At 50.3% G+C, this 17555-nt stretch overlaps 2 protein-coding genes and 1 long non-coding RNA gene across 4 annotated transcripts; 1 reads left to right on the forward strand and 2 right to left on the reverse strand.

The window, feature by feature from the left end:
- Window positions 1-1018: 1018 nt before the first annotated feature.
- Ovca2 (OVCA2 serine hydrolase domain containing) lies at window positions 1019-2307 on the reverse strand. The gene is made up of 2 exons (XM_027426760.2): window positions 2047-2307; window positions 1019-1803 (listed from the first exon to the last, which is right to left on the reverse strand). Exons 1-2 carry the CDS (start codon window positions 2228-2230, stop codon window positions 1304-1306), a joined length of 684 nt encoding a protein of 227 aa, XP_027282561.1. The 5' UTR covers window positions 2231-2307; the 3' UTR covers window positions 1019-1303.
- Dph1 (diphthamide biosynthesis 1) lies at window positions 1665-15006 on the reverse strand. Of its 2 annotated transcripts, XM_027426759.2 has the most exons (14): window positions 14850-14989; window positions 14065-14327; window positions 10225-10377; window positions 10054-10117; window positions 8393-8514; window positions 7058-7215; window positions 6809-6930; window positions 4800-4868; window positions 4284-4440; window positions 4093-4193; window positions 3116-3194; window positions 2612-2752; window positions 2375-2481; window positions 1665-1803 (listed from the first exon to the last, which is right to left on the reverse strand). In XM_027426759.2, exons 4-13 carry the CDS (start codon window positions 10104-10106, stop codon window positions 2392-2394), a joined length of 1092 nt encoding a protein of 363 aa, XP_027282560.1. In that variant the 5' UTR covers window positions 10107-10117; window positions 10225-10377; window positions 14065-14327; window positions 14850-14989; the 3' UTR covers window positions 1665-1803; window positions 2375-2391. The 2 variants fall into 2 exon arrangements, with proteins under 2 accessions (XP_027282560.1, XP_027282558.1); XM_027426757.2 differs by lacking the exon at window positions 14065-14327 and having other exon boundaries at window positions 14850-15006.
- LOC118239151 lies at window positions 2306-7477 on the forward strand. The gene is made up of 2 exons (XR_004770758.1): window positions 2306-2486; window positions 2825-7477. It is a non-coding gene; the product is annotated as an uncharacterized LOC118239151 (long non-coding RNA).
- Window positions 15007-17555: the final 2549 nt, after the last annotated feature.

A 17555-nucleotide genomic window follows, 5' to 3' on the forward strand; every position in this document is an offset into this window, starting at 1 on the left:
TAGAAGAGGCAGAGGCAGGCATCTTGAGTTCAAGGCCAGCCTGATTCCAAGACAGCCTCCAAAGCCACAGAGAAACCCTGTCTTGGAAGAAAAAGGAAAAAAGAAATCAAGCAAGCAAACAAAAAGACTAGGTAAGGGCCAGCTGGACAGTGGTGGTTCACACTTTTAATCCCAGCACTAGGGAAGCAAAGACAGGTGAATCTCTGAGTTCAAGGCCAGCTACAAAGAAACTGTCTCAAAAGAACCAAAAAAAAAAAAAAAAAAAAAAAAAAAAAGAGAGAGAGAGACTAGGTAGGGCCTAGTGATGTCTTAGAAAAAGCAGAAGTGTCTATGTGTGTGGCTGGAGTGGGCACTGAAATAAGAAATGGCAAGAGGGCAATCCTTAAAGTGCTGAGACTGGCTGCACTCCACTGCCCAAGGGCAAACCAGTCAGGCTGCTTAGGCTTTGGCTTTCTCATTACATCAGTGATGATTAGCATCATCAATTATGTATAGCATTAATCCCAGAAACTGTATATGGGCTCCCTAAGAAGTTTCTTTTGTGCTGTCTTTGGCCTCTATCCAACATCTGGTACTATCCAAGCTTTCAAGCTCAGAGTTCAGAAGGGATGAGGCAGTTATAGAAGAGAAAGTAACAGGGCTGGGGACCAAAAGAAAATCCAACTCCCAATGCTCAGTTATCAGGATCTAGGAAGTCTAAAAGCAGATGACCCAGGCAGAGCCTTTCCCCAAACTCCTCAGATGTAAAAGTTCTGATTCAGTCACAAAGTCCTTTGGCTTCTTTAGTCTGGGTCTTAGGACTTCCACAAAAGGATGGTGAGATGGCTCAGCAGGTAAAGACATGAACTGCCAAGACCGATACAAGTTCCACCCTGGACCTACATGGTTGTAGGAGAGAATCAATTCTAGTTAACCTCTAACCTCCACAGGTGCCATGGCTTGCACCCATACACACAATAACTGCAAGTAATTCTTAGCTTGGTGCTGCCCCAGGGTCTGTATACCAGGAAAAAGATGATCACTGTCTAAACCATCACTTTATTGTATGGCAGTCACAGGGGTGCCCGCCCCTGCTTGTGCATCACTTTCCTGGACGGGCTTTCTGGCCTTCTCATGTTTACCATAAACGAAAGTGTAAGGCTGCCTGCTCCCCCTCTGCTCCAGTAAGGGGGCAGGGTTTATATGAGTCCTGAGAATGGGTGCCTTTCAGCTAGCCACAGGAAGAGTGGCACAGTGGAGACCCACTAGGTCAAGAACAGGAGGGAATTAGACAAGTGGGAGCAGTTCAGAGACATATGTTGATTCACTCTGCAAACTGGTCCAAGAATTTGAGATAGGCTTGGCGTTGGGTCGCAGCTGCTGGAATGAAGTGACCACCAGAGTGGGTGAGGGTGACAGCGCCAAGGAATTGGCTAGCCAACTGCATACTCTCCTGAGGAGGGATGATGCGATCAGTGTCCCCAAAAACATGAAGCGAAGGCAGTGACAAGGGGCTCTGCAGGATGGATTCCTTAAAGCCAAGGCCTCGGGGCCAGAACCCCGACACAAGTATGAGAAAACGCGGCACGGGGAAGCGGAGATCGCCTGCCTGACCCAGGGCACACACAAAAGCTGCTAGTGCAGCCCCCTGGCTGAAGCCAAGGAGTCCGTCAAAAGGTCCCAGCGTGTCCAGGGCCTGTGCCACAGTTTCCAGGGCCTTCTCCAAACCCCTGCATGCTGTAGGCTCTTCCAGCGCGTAGAAAACATCTGCTTCCTGTTCAGAAAACCACCAGCCTCGAGGTTGCTCCTCCGGAGCACCGGGCCCTAGAAGCAGATAAGAGCACAGGATCGGAGTTAGAGGGGAGCAGGGAAGAAAGAGCGGGGGCAAAGCCTGGGAAGGACGCGGCCAGGAGACTTGAGAGGGAGAGGAGAGGGAGGCCTGGTAGGAGAAAACCTGGAAGCGCAGGCTGGAGCCTGAGTTAAAGGAGCTGGGTGAGAACTGAGAGGTCCGGGTGTGTTAGGGGGCCGGCTAGATGGCGAGGGATTGACGGAGCAGGCTTGTCTCACCGGAGTCTGGCCCGGCGCCCTCGGGAGCTGCTGCCTCTGGGACCGGGTGCGGCCCGCTGAGGCACACGAGCTCGGCGCGGCCCCGCAGCGCCTTCCTCAGCGCTCCAGTCTTCTCACGGAAGCCCCGCTCGCTCTGCCGGAAACCCGCCAGGCACAGCACTCTCAGGGGTTGCCGTGCCGCCATACCGCAGGGCCACGGGAAGTAGGCCTTCCCTGGGCGGAAGTGGAACCTGCGGGGGGCGTGGTCCAACCCGGCAACACCCAGAAGGCGGGGCTCGGGGAGGGCGAGCGCTCCTAAGACAAAAAGGTGGGGTGTGGCTGCAGATACCTGCGACTCGAGACGTCTCAGGAAGCCGGCAGTGCAGCCTTCAGGTCTGCGCAGCTACAACCCTCACAGGCCGGGGCTGGAGACTGGCCTCTGAAACCCTGCTGTACCTGAGGTAGCCAACAAATCCAGGTCTCACTAATGCGACCTCCACCCGCAACCCTGCATTTCTCCCGGTATCCTCAGGGCGGCGGCCGTGGCTCACGTCGCTGGCTCTGCCATCGTTAAGTCCCCGCCTACCTTGCCCGACGCCGGCTGGCCGAGACCCCGGGGTCCAGGGTCCCGACCGTGATTCACTGTCCATGGCCCTAAGGAGTTGCCGGCGTAGAAGTCCATGGGGTAGGGCTGCTGCCAGGAAATGTCCTTCAGGGCCACGGCCGCCTGGGGGTGGGGGGAAGACAATGATACCAATGCCTTTTTCTTTTTCTTTTTTTTTTTTTGTCTCTGCATTAGGAAATTTGACCACAGCCTAAGAAGGGTATTATATAATTATTGTTATATAATATATATTACCAAAAGGAAATGTGAGGTGAGTAAACTCGCATTTACACAGCAACTCAGGTATGGTGGCGCTTTGCCTCCCAGCACTCCGTAAATTGCAGCCAGCCTAGGCTACTACCAACATTATAGACCAAGTATTAAGATCAATTCTCGGAACATGTTCACCCATGCTAGCCATCTCATAACCCTCAACAGGAGATACAAAGCCCACTTCCCTGTAAGTTTTCCAAATGTGGTCGTTACCTCGTAAGGTGTCAGCAGTGGCTTGGGAAAGGCTGAACCCCAGTCAATGGAGAGGCGTGGGCATGCCACCTGCACCCACCTAAGAGAGGAAGTTAGTAAGACGACGTGGAGTCCACCTCTCTCTGAGGTACCACACAGAAGAACATGACCATTTGTCAACAGGATATATTGATTCTATTGTTGTTACGAGTACTGTACTGTTGGGAAGATAACTTCAATGTGCCTGCCTTGTAACCTTAACTCCCAGAACCACTGCATTAAAAAAAGAAAGTGTGTGTTTCCCAGCATTGAGAGGCCTAGACAGGTGGAGTGGAAACCAGCCTACTTAGCAAGCTCCAAGTCAGTGAGAGACCCAGGCTCAGAAAAAGAAAGGGAGTGGGAGGGACAGAGAAAGTGTGTGGACAGCACCTGAGGGTGGCCACTAGAGTTCCACATATGCAAAAGAAAAAAAAAAAATTTCAGTCAGGCAGTGTGATGCTTGCCTTTAATCCTAGCACTCAAAAGGGAGAGGCAGGTGAATCTCTTCGAGTTCAAGGCTAGCCTGGTCTACAAAGCAAGTTCCAGGACAGCCAGGGCTGTTACACAGAGAAGCCCTATTTCCAAAAAAATAAAAAAAATGAAAAGACAAAAATTCCACCTTAAGTGAACCAAACTCAGGTCACCAGACCTTATTCCAATAGCTATCTCCCTAGTCCCCTCAGAGCTTTCTGGGGGTAATTCATTTGTGGGTAGTCACCCCCCCAGACCCAAAGTTTGTGCATAGGACCCTGGCATTCATCCCACCACACTGTGATGTTCAAACAAAGCAGGTGGCCCCTGGTCAAAGGTGGCCCCTGCTAGAAAAGTACTTGATAAATATTAAAATTCCATAATCACATATGCAGTTCCAATGGCTGTAGCCTTAAGTCTGCTTGGCAGAACCTGGTTTCTAAGGTCCCTTTAGCTGGTCACCCTACAAGCAAGGCGGGGGAACTCACACATCCACCATGGGAAGTAGACTGAGCTTGCTGGGGAAGATCTCAGAGAGCAGAAGTCTCACGAAGGGAAGCCCCAAGCCTTTGAGCCGAGATTCCAAGTGCTGTTGGGAGAAGGAGGCTGTGATGAAGCAGCCAAAGCTGGATACTTTGACCTACAGATTTCTCCAGCTCTTTCCTGTCAGCCCTCTCACCTCCAGGATCTTGGGACTACCCTGGCGGCCCAAAGTTCCCAGAATAAGGCCCCAGGTCTTGGCTGAGCGTGCAGCAGCAATGGCTTCCTGCCGAGTGGCCTGCATGCGCTGATGGTCGTAGTGCTCTCTGGATAGGACTTTGCTATACGGGTCGTACCTGGAAGAGTTGCCAGAATCATGTGACAGCCAGAGTCACGCTGCCTAAGTGATTTCCTGACATAGGATCTAAGCGAGTAATTAAGAAATCTAAAACAAGAAAGAAATCTGGCCCCAGACAGGAATGAGGATTGTTACTGAGGAGATCAGCCCCACAGCTAGAGCAGGGGAGAGCAAGGGGGTGTTTTAGGAGCTTGGTATGACTCCCAGGTAGGCAACATCAGTCCTGGGTCTAAATTCAGATGTGCCCCAGTTAGGGATGACTGCCATTTCTGAACAGAGAATGTGGAATAGCCCCCTGAGGGCCTCCAGGGCAGATTCTCACCCTACCACAGATGGTCAGCCCTCCCCAGCCCATACCGGTAAGCAGGGACATTAGGGTTGGCAATCATGACAGACTCCAGGTGGAAGCGGCCATCTCCAAGATACCTGCAGGGTGGGAAGAGTGTGTGAGTGTGGTAAGTGGCAGGTAGCACAGGGGGTGCCCTGGCTTACAGGTCCAGACGACTGAGTCTTCAGCCTTCCATGCTGCTGACAGTCCTCAGTTCATCTTAGAGCCTCTCATATGTACAGTAAGGAGCCTCAGAAACATCTCTAGCTGTGTTATGCAGTCTTCTGGAGGAAAGTAAGGATGGGCCAAGGCCAACAAAAGGCACCTAATTTCAGGAAAGCCTAATTTCAAAGCTGAGGGCAGTTTCTCTTTTATTAAGCTCAACACAGACTAGGAAGCTGTGTTTAAGATGTTATCTATAGTCAGGGCTGCAGAGATCGCTCTCTGGTCAAGAGCACTGGCTGCTCTGTCAGAGGACCTGGGTTTGATTCCCGCACCTACACAGTGGCTCACAGCTGTCTGTAACTCCTATCCTAAAGGATCTGATGCCCTTTTCTGATCTCCTCTTGGACCAGGCATATGCAGAGCAAACAGACATACATAAAGGTAAAACATTCAAGAAGCTTGGTGGTGATGCTCCACCAGGCGGTGGTGGCGCACATCTTTAATCCCAGCACTAGGGAGGTAGGGGCAGGTGGACCTCTGAGTTTGAGGCCAGCCTGGTCTACAGAGTGAGTTCCAAGACAGTCAAGGCTACACAGGGAAACCCTGTCTCAGAAATCCAAAATAAATAAATAAAATTTATTTATTTTATTTTAAAATGTATATTATATAGGCCATAGAGGAGGTTCTAGGGTACACAGAGGCTACTCTTGAACCAAGTTCTGAGTTGTAACAACTGCTATTTCCTGATCTTCTGATTTCCAGGCTTGGACTAACTAAAACACCTACACTTTAATATAGTTGCTCAAGCCAGGTATAGTGGCTCATGTCCTTTTTTGTTTGTTTGTTTTTTGAAACAGGGTTTCTCTGTGTAGCCAGTGATGTCCTGGCATCTGCTCTGTAGACCAGGATGGCCTCAAACTCATGTGCCACCACCGCCAGGTTAGTGGCTCATGTCTTTAATTTCAGCACCTGGGAGGCAAAGGCAGGGCATCTCCATGAATCTGAGGCTAGACAGTGAATTCCAGGACAGCAAAGGCTACATAAACAAACAAACAAAACAAAACTCACTTGCTCAAAGTGAGATTTGATACCAGGCTTCACTACTTGGCCTCACTGAACATACATACCAGTGGAGATATACTCTCATAGTACTTTCCTGGGACTTGGAGAGTCCAGAGCCAACACTCAGGACGTCTCCCTCAACACTACCTTGAAGTCCCGGATGATGGGCATCCATTATTGCTGGCACACGTACATGGGGAATGGTCCTTGGGGAACAGGGCTGCCAGGTCTGGGCTGTGGAAGGCCTATATGTGGGCCTAAGGGCAGGAGTATCCTATGTGGATGTAGCAAAACCTGTGGGAGCAGAACCCAAAGCTCCCAGGGGTGGGGCTGAGTCACAGTGCCCCTCCCATTAGCTAGAAAAGGACTCCCCTCCAGAGTCCTAGCCAGAGGAGCTGTGGGCTCTGAGGCTGGCTGCATTCACACAACATTAAGCATTTCCATTACCTAAAATAATTAGGCGGCAGGAGACACGCTGCTTCTGCTTGTTAGCTGTCCGGATGCTAAATTAATGGGGCTGCAGCCTGGGCGTGCCCATCCATCTTCTCCAATTATATTCCCTCCATTTCTATCCATCCTGATCCCCCCATCAGGCCTTTTGAGTTCTGTCTCCACCTTAGTCATAGCCTTCTGGATGAAGGATTGAGCAAGGAAACCTGAAGTGTAGTTCCCACTTGGGCCCTATCTTGCAAGTTGACCTTGAGCACACAGGTTAGGAGCTTTAGACTCTGCCTCTTCCTGTATCAGGAGCCTCAGGCTCCTTCCTTGTGTTTTGTATGTCTCTACAAACTAATCTCCATTTTTCACTTACACAACAGCTTCCACTTCCTTGGGTAGTCGAGGGGATGTGCAGCCTAGGATCTCCCCAGGGGACAGGGGCTTGCACTGTGGGACACTGACATGATATTCAGCTTTCAGCTCCTGTGCAGCTGCCTGTGTTGATGAGGAAGGAAGAGAAACAAGTAGCTGGGAGAAAGCCAGGGCCAGAGGAAGAGCCCAGAGCATCAGGCACGGGAGCCAGGAGCACTCTGGAGTACCTTTTCTTCTTTGACCTACTTACCTGCAAAGTTGACACAAACTGAATGGTGCTGACCAGAGCGAGTGAGCTGCCTGGGGCAAAGGTGAGGCGGACTGAGTCCAGAAGGTGGGCAGTATCTATCCGGATATCCACAAAGACATATAATACACGGAAGTCTTGGACTGACGTGTCCATGGGGACTACAGAGAAGAGTTCAAAAAAAGTGTTCTAAAAAGCAGGAGGAGCCAGGCAGTGGTGGCAAAACCTTTTAATCCCCCTGAGCCATCTTGCCAGCCCCAGAAAATGTATTTTCACAAAGCAAAAGATAATAAAAATATGTCTGTCATGTACAATGTAAATGGGCAAGTTCCAGGCCAGCCTGGTCTCCAGAGCGAGTGCCAGGATAGGTTCTAAAGCTACACAGAAAAACCCTGTCTTGAAAAACCAAAAAAAAAAAAAAAACAAACAAAAAACAACCCAAAACAATGTAAATGGGCAGTCAGGAGTGGTGCATACTTTTAATCTGAGCACTCAGGAGGCAGAGTCAAGTGTATCTCTATAAACTCTAGGCCAGCCAGGGCTACCTAGTAAGACACTGTTTCAAAAAAAAAAAAAAAGAAAGAGGAGAAACGGGGAGAGAGGAAAGAAGAAAGAAAAGAGAAAAAAGGAAGGAAGGAAGGAAGGAAGGAAGGAAGGGTGGGTAAGGGTCAGGCAGTGGTGGCGCACGCCTTTAATCCCAGAGGCAGGAGGATCTCTGTGAGTTTGAGGCCAGCCTGGTCTACAGAGCAAGTCCCAGGGCAGGCTCCAAAGCTACACAGAGAAACCCTGTCTCAAAAGACCAAAAATAAAACTAAATAAATAAATGAAAAGCAGGAGGAGCAGGGAGTCTGGCCCAGTCCCAATCGTAAAAGTAGCCAGGATAGTAGCTTTAGCTTGGGAGGGAATTAGGGAGAAGGGAGAGTCAGTCTCTTAGAACTCTTTCTCATCACTTAGCTGGGCATCCAGCTTGCTATACCACCAACAGCCTTTCACACACCTGCATTTGCCAGGTATGCTAACTCACATCTGTAATCCTAGCAGCTGGGATACTAAAACAGGAGGACAGCTGTTAGGTTCCAGGCCTTCCTGGGCTACAGAGTGAGACTGTCTCAAACAAACAAACAGAAACATCAAACATGCACATCTGAGACAGTCTCATGATTTCCAAGGCAGCCAAATCCAGAGGAAAGAGCCACCGGCAAAATAGAAAGGCCAAGGCCATCCTGAAAACCAGAAGGGATTCTGGGCTTGCAAGCAGAACAAAAACACATGACAGAGGGGAACATTAGCCTGCAACCTGCCTCCCTGCCAGAATCCTGGTGTCCCAGCCCACCATACCTAGACAGCTGTGACCATAGTGCACCAGAAAGTCGACTCCCAAGGCCCTAGCAGTAAAGTCATCTACGCAGCAAGCCCCGTAGGTCACATCACCCATCACCATCACTTCGGCCTTTGTGAACCTGTAGGGTGGGATTGGGGAAACAATGGGACAGCGACACAAGGAATGAGGCAGGAGCCAGTGCTAACTCTGGAGGTGTCTCAGGACCCAACTCTTCTTTCCCCATATCTTCCAAGTCCTTGAGTTGGCAGCTGCCAACCAAGAGTAGGAGGGGTGCAGCTGCCACCTCCCTCAGCCCTGGCAGCAGTTCCCAGAACAGTTGCTGTGTGAGGATATGTCTGCAGCACCCTGTCCAGCCCTAGACTGCAAGTGGGACCCCTACCCCACAGAAGTGCATATGCAGAGTCCAACACAGACCCCCTGAGACTCTGACTCATCATACCAGGCCAGGGAAAGCTCCCCCTCCCCACCGCACAAGCTCTGGCACTGTTGTTTGTGTGGGCACCGATGTATGGATACACATGGCCTCCCCTTGCCCAGACCCCACCCGCTCCCCACCTTTAGGCAAGGCCACGGGTACCCAGGATGGGGAGGACCCATGCACAGCTCCCCCACAGCACATGGCGCTGCCCACACTCCTCATGCATCAGGAAGAGTGGGCTCTGGACAGCACACTGTTATGAGATCTGCTGCCAGGCCTGAATCACTGGGGGGGGGCAGGGCGGGTAGGAAAGACCCGCACCCCTAAACTCACCGCTGGGACAGAGCAGGAGGCTCAGCTAGCTCCCTTAGGAAGAGACCATACCTGGGCATAGATGCTGGCTCTGTGACTGGGCTCCCCCATTCTTCCTCTGGGGTGCAGTGGGGGGAGCTGAGCTGCTGCCAGCCTGCCCCCTCCTCCACCCCCTTCCCCAAATCAGGCTGTGCACAGAAGCAGATTATTCAGACTCCTTAGAATGCAGCCCAGGCTCTGAGTCAGCCAGAGCACTTAATTTTTTATAGATTAAAATGTATGCAAATTGGCCTGAGCCCCAGAGAGCATCCCCAAGGGGCAAGAGGGTGGGAGCAGGGAAGTGGGTCTGTGGTGGCAGGGAGGGAGAGGGGTGAGGGCAGCAGCAGGGAAGTAGGAGGTTCTCAGCACGAGATGACCTGCCTTTCCTTCATTCCCCCTCCCTGTGCTCATGCTGGCTCCAGATGGCTGAGCACTGCTCCCCCATTCCCACCCCCCAACTCCTTAGCAATGGCTCATTGTCATGAAGAAACTTAGAAGGGGGGTAGAGGAACTGAATACCTTTCTTTCCCTAGGCATCTCTCTCCTCTGCCACCCATCCCTACTCCCAGCCAAACTGAGCCTGAGAAAAAGATGCACCCCCTTCAACTCCACAGCCTCTCACCCCTCCACTCTGCTCCCACCCTTGACAGCCAGACCCTCACCCACTTCAATGCTACCATGGGCCCCGGCCTAGAAACTGGAATTAACTTCTTTGCCCTTGCCCAGATTGTATAGGGGAAGGGAGTTTTGTGCTGAGTTTTTCCCTTTGTGTGTGTACACTTGTAGGACGTTTAGGGGCTAACCAGTGGTCCAGAAAGAAAAATTATGCCAACAGGCATAACTATACTGGGCAAAGACTCAGCTTGCTCTCCACTGCCCAAGCCTCACCTTTCCAAGATATCCACAATGGTGCAGGCAAAGAGGAGGAGGCCTTCTGGCATTTGTAAAGCCACTGCAAGACAAAACATGACAGGCAGAGAGGGTCAGAGATGGGACATGGCTGTGTCTGGGCAGGCAACCTCTCCAACCTCACCCTAGCTCTGTCCTTGGGGAGCTCACCCTTCTTGGCCTGGGCTTGCTGTATCCTCCAGATGGTCTTGGGGATCTCAAAGTTGTAGTTAGAAGGCAGAGCTTGGACAGCAGCCTGTAGCTGGGGATTGTTTAGGATCTCAGGGGGGATCTGATTGGCCAGTCGACCCCGAGAGATTCGACCTAGAACAAACATAAGAACTGAGTCTACATAGGCCCTTTACCACAGGCAGCCAGAGCCACTTAATCTGTTAACTCTAAATTGAAGGCCAGGTTTCACACACAAAGGACATCCACCCAGCTTTTGCTTCAACTGAATTCATCCTACAGATAGCGACAGCCCATAAACCAGGAAAAGTTTGCATAATTTACTTCTATGCTGTGAGATTACCAGCAGTCATAAATGGGGGTATGGCTCACCCCTTAGGACTAGAAATGACACAAAAAAGGACTAAAAGCAAAGAAGAGTTGTGTCTGGTCACACAACTCAAGTCCCATTGACTTGGCCCACATGGATAATCCATGCCTTCATCCCACTACTCTATAAGGGTAGTAAAGCTAGACTGGTGCAGTGTGCACACCTCAGCCAGGAGGATCAAGGTGTCAAGACCAACAAGGGCAACATAACACGCCTTTAATCCCAGCACTCAGGAGGCAGAGGCAGGTGAATATCTGTGAGTTTGAGACCAGCATAGTCTACAAGAGCTAGTTCCAGGACAGGCTCCAAAGCCACAGAGAAACCCTGTCTCAAAAACAAACCAACAAACAACAACAAAAAAAGGGCAGCATAAAAGACCCTGTCTCAAAACAAAACACCTCCAAATTTGAGGTCTGCCTGGACTATATAGAGTCCCAAGCCATCCAAAGCTACAAGCCACACAGGGAGACTCTGTCTCAGAAAACAGTTAACAACCCCCCCCCCTCAAAAAAAATCAATCAAAGGTGGAGAAGAGGTAAAGTGCTTGTCACACAAGAATGAGGGCTTGAGTTCAGATTCCCAGCAAATATGCAAAAAAAAAAAAAAAAAATGCTGCTCACAACAGCAGACCTGTGATCCCAGTGCTCCGGCTTGTCTAAGCAGATCAAAGAGCTCCAGTTTCAGTGACAGACTGGATCAAAAAAATGAAGGTGGGGTGCTGGAGAGGTGGCTCAGCAGTTGTTGAGCACTTGGTACAACAGGGAATCCAACACCCATTTCTTTCATTTTCCCCTTCCTTCCTTCCTTCCTTCCTTCCTTCCTTCCTTCCTTCCTTCCTTCCTTCCTTTTCCTTCCTTCCTTCCATCTCTGTGTAACAGTCCTGGCTGTCCTGGAACTCTCTCTGTAGACCAGGCTGGCCTGGAACTCACAGAAATCTGCCTGCCTCTGTCTCCCGATTGCTGGGGTTAAAGGCGTGCGCCACCAACGCCCAGCCCAACACCCATTTCTGACCTCCTCGGGTCCCTGCACTCGTGTGCACACAACACACACACACACACACACACACACACACACACACACACACACACACAAATAAAAAACATTAAAAAAAATAAAGGTGGAGGACTAAAAAAAGATGTCTCAGGGTAAAGGTGCCTACCTTTAAGCCTGAGGACCTGAGTTCAATTCCCTGACCCTATATGGTAAAAGGAGAACTGACATCCCTGAGTGATGTTATGATTCCCCACACATGCGCATGTATGCATGTACACACACACCGCCCCCCCCAAATAAATGATTACTTTGTTCTTTTTTTCTGAGACAGGGTCTCTCTGTATAGCCTTGGCTGCCCTGGAATTCATTCTGTAGACCAGGCTGGCCTTGAGATCCACCTGTCTCTCTGTCCTGAGTGCTGGGATTAAAGGTGTGCCACCATGCCTGTCTTTAAAAAAAATCTTTTAATTAAAAAGAAGGTAGTAAGCCAGGCAGTGATGGCACACACCTTTAATCCTAGCTCTCGGGAGGCAGAGGCAAGTGGACCTCTGTGAGTTCGGGACCAGTCTGGTCTATGAGAGCTAGTTCTAGAACAGCCTCCAAAGCCACGGAGAAACCCTCCCTCGAAAAACTAAAAAAAAAAAAAAAAAAAAGATAGCAAACAAGGTACCTGACACTGACCTCTGGCCTCTACTACACACACACACACACACACACACACACACACACAAATTAAGCTGGGCATGGTACAGAAGGCCTGTAATCCCTGCTTCTTAGGAAGCTCAGGCAGGAAAATCAAAAGTTCACAGCCAGCCTGAGCAACTTAATGAGACTTTGCCTCAAAACGTCTAGTTGTATAACTCAGGCTGCTTGCTTAGCATGTAACAAGGCGCTGGGTTCAATCTCCAGTCTCTCTCTCTCTCTCTCCTCTCCTCCTTCTCTCTCTCTCTTTCTCTCTCTCTCTCTCTCCTTCTCTCTCTCTCTCTCTCTCTCTCTCTCTCTCTCTCTCTCTCTCTCTCTCTCTCTCTGTGTGTGTGTGTGTGTGTGTGTGTGTGTGTGTGTATGGCAGTGGTCATGGTGGCTGGTCTAGGCTACAGTGATACCCTGTCTTAAAACAGCCACAATGGGGGTGGGGGTTGGGGAGCTCAGTCACTAAGAGCTCTTGTTGTTTTCTAGAGGACCAAAGTTTGATTCCCAGCATCCTCATTGGGCAGCTCACAACCACCTGTAACTCCAGCTCCAATGGAATCTGACAGTCTCTTCCTACCTCTTCTGGTACCCACACAGGTGGCACACATACACATAAGTAAAAATAAACTTAATTTTAAAAAGTTTGGTTTTTTTGTTTGTTTGTTTTTGAGACAGGGTTTATCTGTATAACAGTTCTGGCTGTTCTGGAACTTGTTTTGTAGACCAGGCTGGCCTCGAACTCACTGAGATCTGCCTGCCTCTGTCTCCCAAGTGTGGTGTGAGCCACTACCACCACCTACCGCAGGACTTAACAACTTTTTTTTTTTTTTAATTAAAAGGAAATAAGCACCATACACTGAAATGACTTAACAAGTTCCCTAGTCTGTAGTCCTTAAGTTTAACCTAGGAAGGCCAAAAAGAACACACTTTAGTACCATCAGTGGACAAATAGATAAGGGTGCATTTATACCTTAGAAGTAACACTCTAGCCTGGACAGAGAGGAATACAAATAAGCCCTTGAACTAAAAAGAAAATCCTGAAGCCAGCAGGATAGCTCCTTGGATAAAGGTGCCTGCCTCCAAGCCTGAGGACCTGGGCTCCATCTGGCGACCCCATATGGAGGGAGAAAATTGAACCCACTAGTTGTCCTTTGACCTCCACAGGCCCTGTGACACACACATAAGTGTAAATAATGTAAAATAAATGAATGTGTACAAAAACAACTAAATTTAGGGGCTGGAGAGATGGCTCAAAGGTTAAGAGCACCGACTGCTTTTCCAGAGGTCCTGAGTTCAATTCCCAGCAACCACATGGTGGCTCACAACCATCTATTATGAGATCTGGTGCCCTCTTCTGGTGTGCAGATATACATGGAAGCAGAATGTTGTATACATAATAAATAAAATCTTAAAAAAAAACAACTAAATTTAATAATAACCAATTTCTAGTTTAATAAAAAAAAAAAAACACTGAGGCTTGGGTGGTGGTGGCACCTGCCTTTAATCTCAGCGCTCCGGAGGCAGGCAGATCTTTGTGGGTTCAAGGCCACCCTGGTTTACAGGGTGAGTTCCAGAACATACAGGGCTACAGAGTAACCCTATCTCAAAAAACTAAAAATAAAATAAAATAAAATAAAATAAAAAAAAAACTGAGGCTTGTCAGCACGGCCTTATCCTGGACATCCTACTCTTCCCAACACAGTATCTCACAAGGAGCCAAACAGTTTGGAGATGTGAAAAGACAAGAAATTAATTTAGTCATCCCCTACCTACAGAGCCTATGTTATGTACCAGAACTTCTGCTAGGGCGCCTATGATGGGGGGGATCCTCCTAGACCCGTGCTTTCATCTGTGGTGGTGGAGTGTACTGAAGAACTCTATAGCCTGGTAGGCCCGAGCGCTGAGATCATATTTAAATATTTCCGCGGTCAGGGTCTTCTTCGGTCAGTTGTTTTCATGATCTTGGACAAACTAGCTTAGACTCGCCGGCTTCCCCGCAGAATCTCTTAAACAGGTCCAAATCTCTGGAGGTCTTTTGGGACATGGCATGTGCTAGCATGAGGAGCAGTAGGCAGGCACCTCCTCCTTTACCAAGGCTGTCACCTTCTGTTTGCATCGGTATCCCCGCCCCCGGTTGAGTAGAGATCCTTAGGCCAGGGTGGTACTCTACTCCCACACCTAGCACAGGGCTGGCATTTAGTGGCCACTGGCTAGTGCCTGGTGAAGGACACCATAAATAAAAGCATTCCTTCCGAGACCACTTGTAAAACGCGCCAGGTTCCCTTCCCTCGGAATCCGTTTTATCCGTCACTCTTCCGGGGTCATTCTGCCCGCCGGGATAGGGTGTAGTTCCGCCCTCAGGGTCATAAACTCCCAGGACGGACAACTCTTCACGTCCCGAAAGACCGGTCCCTGGGTCTCTGGTGACGGGAGTCCAGAATTTCTAATAACATGAGACTCTCGAGTCTCAAGAAGAAAGGAGTCACCTCCCGCCCTGTCCTGGAGATCCCACCCGAGATGCGAGGTCTGGAGGCCACAGCGCTGCTACACCCACCTCTGCCAGGGCCGACTCGGCTTCCCGGCTCCGCTGTCTCGGACACTACCAGCGCCGCCATCACCCTGGAGCCCACGTGGGGACCAAAAAGGCAGCGCTGGAGGAACGCGGAGAACCCAGGCAGCACGATCGACCGCCGAGCCGCCAGCAAAGGGCGGGGATTTTCGCAGGGCGGAGACTAAAGAGGAGATGTGGGCGGTTCTACAATGGGCGGCCTTTGGTCCAAAAGGTCTGGACTCTCGGAGCCCTCCGGGTCTCCTAGTGGTCTCAGACCACTCTGCACTTGCTTTCTGAGCAACCTTGTCCCCCACGCTCTTGCCTGGCCTGGTTCAAAGCTGTCACACCCCGTGAGTGTGCCTGAGCAAGTTCTGCCGACTTACCGGGCCTTTGTTGCTCCCCATCCTCACCCTAGTTCTTTCCTGGTTAGGTAGACTTGTCAGCTGACATAACACATTCATTATCTCAGAGGATTCTGCTGTCCCAATAGGATGGAACCTTAGCGCCTACTAGCCCGGTTCCCAAGCTGAAAGCTTGGTGTGGATTTCTCTGAGCCCACCCTGTGGAGGGCTGACATGGGAGAGGCTGGCACTCATGGGACAGCATGGAAACTCAAAAGGCTTTCTTGGAAGGATGGGGCAGCCTGAGGCCTCCAATTCCCTAAACCTTCTGGGTCCTGGCAAGCTTTTGCCCTGTCTAGGCTGTGCTTCAGGCAATAGCCTTTTTCCTGATCGGTGGACAGCACTCCTGGGACCCCAAAGAGAAGGAAGAGGAATCAGTGAGACAGTCTTGACCTTTTGGAAGAACAAAGCACCTGCAGGGCCGACTCTCAGCAGTCCGCACCACAAGAGCAGTGGTCATCAGGACTCTGAACCCCTCACCACTCACATCCTCCTCTCTACACAGTGGTACCAGTGAGCACAGCTGTCCCTTTAAGACAGCTCTGTGGCCTAAGGCTCCCCTGGAGGCCCTCCCTGCTTGGAAACCCCTAATTAAGGTGCAGAGAGATGTAAAAACAAGCAGCCAAGGGACAGGCCTTGCCTGGGAGGCTGCTCAAAGGAGAGATGGCTAGGCATGCTGGGCATGAGTCACCAAGGGACAGGATGGAAAGGGTTGGTGCCCCTCTGTCACTCTGAGGACAGGTATGACTTGGCTCAGAATGTGTTCATCATGGAACAGTCTTTCACCTTGAAAAGAGTCCAGCCTGGGGCCAGGTGGTGGTGGCACACACCTTTAATCCCAGCACTCAGGAGGCAGAGTCAGGCGGATCTCTGTGAGTTTGAGACCAGCCTGGTCTACAAAACTAGTTCCAGGACAGCCTCCAAAGCCACTGAGAAACCCTGTCTCGAAACCCTCACCCCCAAAAATAAAGAGTCCAGCCTGGGCTTCCCATGCTTCTCTGAACATCCCCAACCCTTCAGAGTGCTGCCCTCTGGACATACCGAAACTTAGTCTTCCTGTGGACAGCTTCCTTTCTGGCTTTAGTTTGTATTTCCATGGTGGAAAGATTGTCACCAATGGCACAGTGGCCTCTTGCCAGCAGCTGCCTCATCCCCTGGTGAGAGGTGTGCCCCATCTCCCATATCTTTACTGTAGAGATGCCATCACTAATGAGCAGCACTGCCCCCATTAGGAAGCCAGGCGATACAGAGGAAAACTGCATTGCGATACAGTCTTGAGTGTGTCCCTAAGACCTGACTGTGCAGGACAATGGTAGCTGCCATTCAGCTTGGGTTGAGATACTTCCATCTGTCTGTGAGGGTCTTCTTTCCTGAGTTACTCAGAAGTCTGAGTAATTACTGCCTGATGAGAAGACAGGCTCAGTGTAACCCCCTCCCCCATTACACCACAGCACCCACCTACAGACACCCCCATCCCCTGGCTGGACTCCAAGTCAGCATCCAGCCCTCCTGAATCCCAAAATAACTGCTTCTCACACTCATGCCGCCCAACTTTACCCAACATATTGGAGTTTGTGGGGCAAGGAGGTCATGGGGAGGCGGCAGCATGGGAGGGTGGGAAAAGGAATAGCATACCCACATTTGGGCCCACACTTTATCACGGATTACTGAATGCTCTTGTGCAAGCTGTTTAACCTCTAGGCATTAGTTTGATGGATTGCCTCCACAGTTCTCAGTGTCCTCAGTTTAGTCTGACAGGACTCAGGTGGTGCAGGGTCAGGGGAGTCCTGCAGCTGGCAGGGACTATAAGAAAGAATGCCTTAGCGCCCCCAACCCTAGAAAGACCAAGCTGAGGAATGTTCTAAATAAGGTCACTTCACATCTTAAAACAACTGTGCATCCTGTCCTTCCTGGCATCCTGTCCTTCCACACACTCCATCCTTCCTGGGTGCCCTTTCCAGTCAGCCTGTTGAATCCAGACCTCAAGGGCTCTTTTTCTGATTCTCACACCTTAAGTTGCTTTCTGGTCATCCCCATCCTGAATTCTTTTTGTTTTTGGTTTTTCGAGACATAGTTTCTCTGTGGCTTTGGAGGCTGTCCTGGAACTAGCTCTTGTAGACCAGGTTGGTTTCGAACTCACAGAGATCCACCTGAGTGCTGGGATTAAAGGCGTGTGCCACCAACGCCAGGCCCCATCCTGTATCTTGTAACTTTTGTTACATTTGAACACAGCCTGTGGGCCTTTTCTCCCTCTCTATAATATCATATGCTTTTGATTGTCATGAGGTCTCTATCCTGAGCTGAAGCC

This window comes from Cricetulus griseus, chromosome 7, assembly GCF_003668045.3.
Source record: "Cricetulus griseus strain 17A/GY chromosome 7, alternate assembly CriGri-PICRH-1.0, whole genome shotgun sequence".
Taxonomy (NCBI): domain Eukaryota; kingdom Metazoa; phylum Chordata; class Mammalia; order Rodentia; family Cricetidae; genus Cricetulus; species Cricetulus griseus.

Coding starts and splice junctions, on each gene's coding strand:
- Ovca2 (XM_027426760.2), bottom strand. CDS start 2,230: ATGGCGGCACGGCAACCCCTGAGAGTGCTGTGCCTGGCGGGTTTCCGG. Junction 1,804..2,046: donor GGGCGCCGGGCCAGACTCCG/GTGAGACAAGCC, acceptor ATCTGCTTCTAG/GGCCCGGTGCTCCGGAGGAG.
- Dph1 (XM_027426757.2), bottom strand. CDS start 14,910: ATGGCGGCGCTGGTAGTGTCCGAGACAGCGGAGCCGGGAAGCCGAGTC. Junction 8,515..10,053: donor ATTGTGGATATCTTGGAAAG/GTGAGGCTTGGG, acceptor CCCACCCTACAG/GTTCACAAAGGCCGAAGTGA. Junction 2,482..2,611: donor GCCAGCCGGCGTCGGGCAAG/GTAGGCGGGGAC, acceptor TGGCTACCTCAG/GTACAGCAGGGTTTCAGAGG.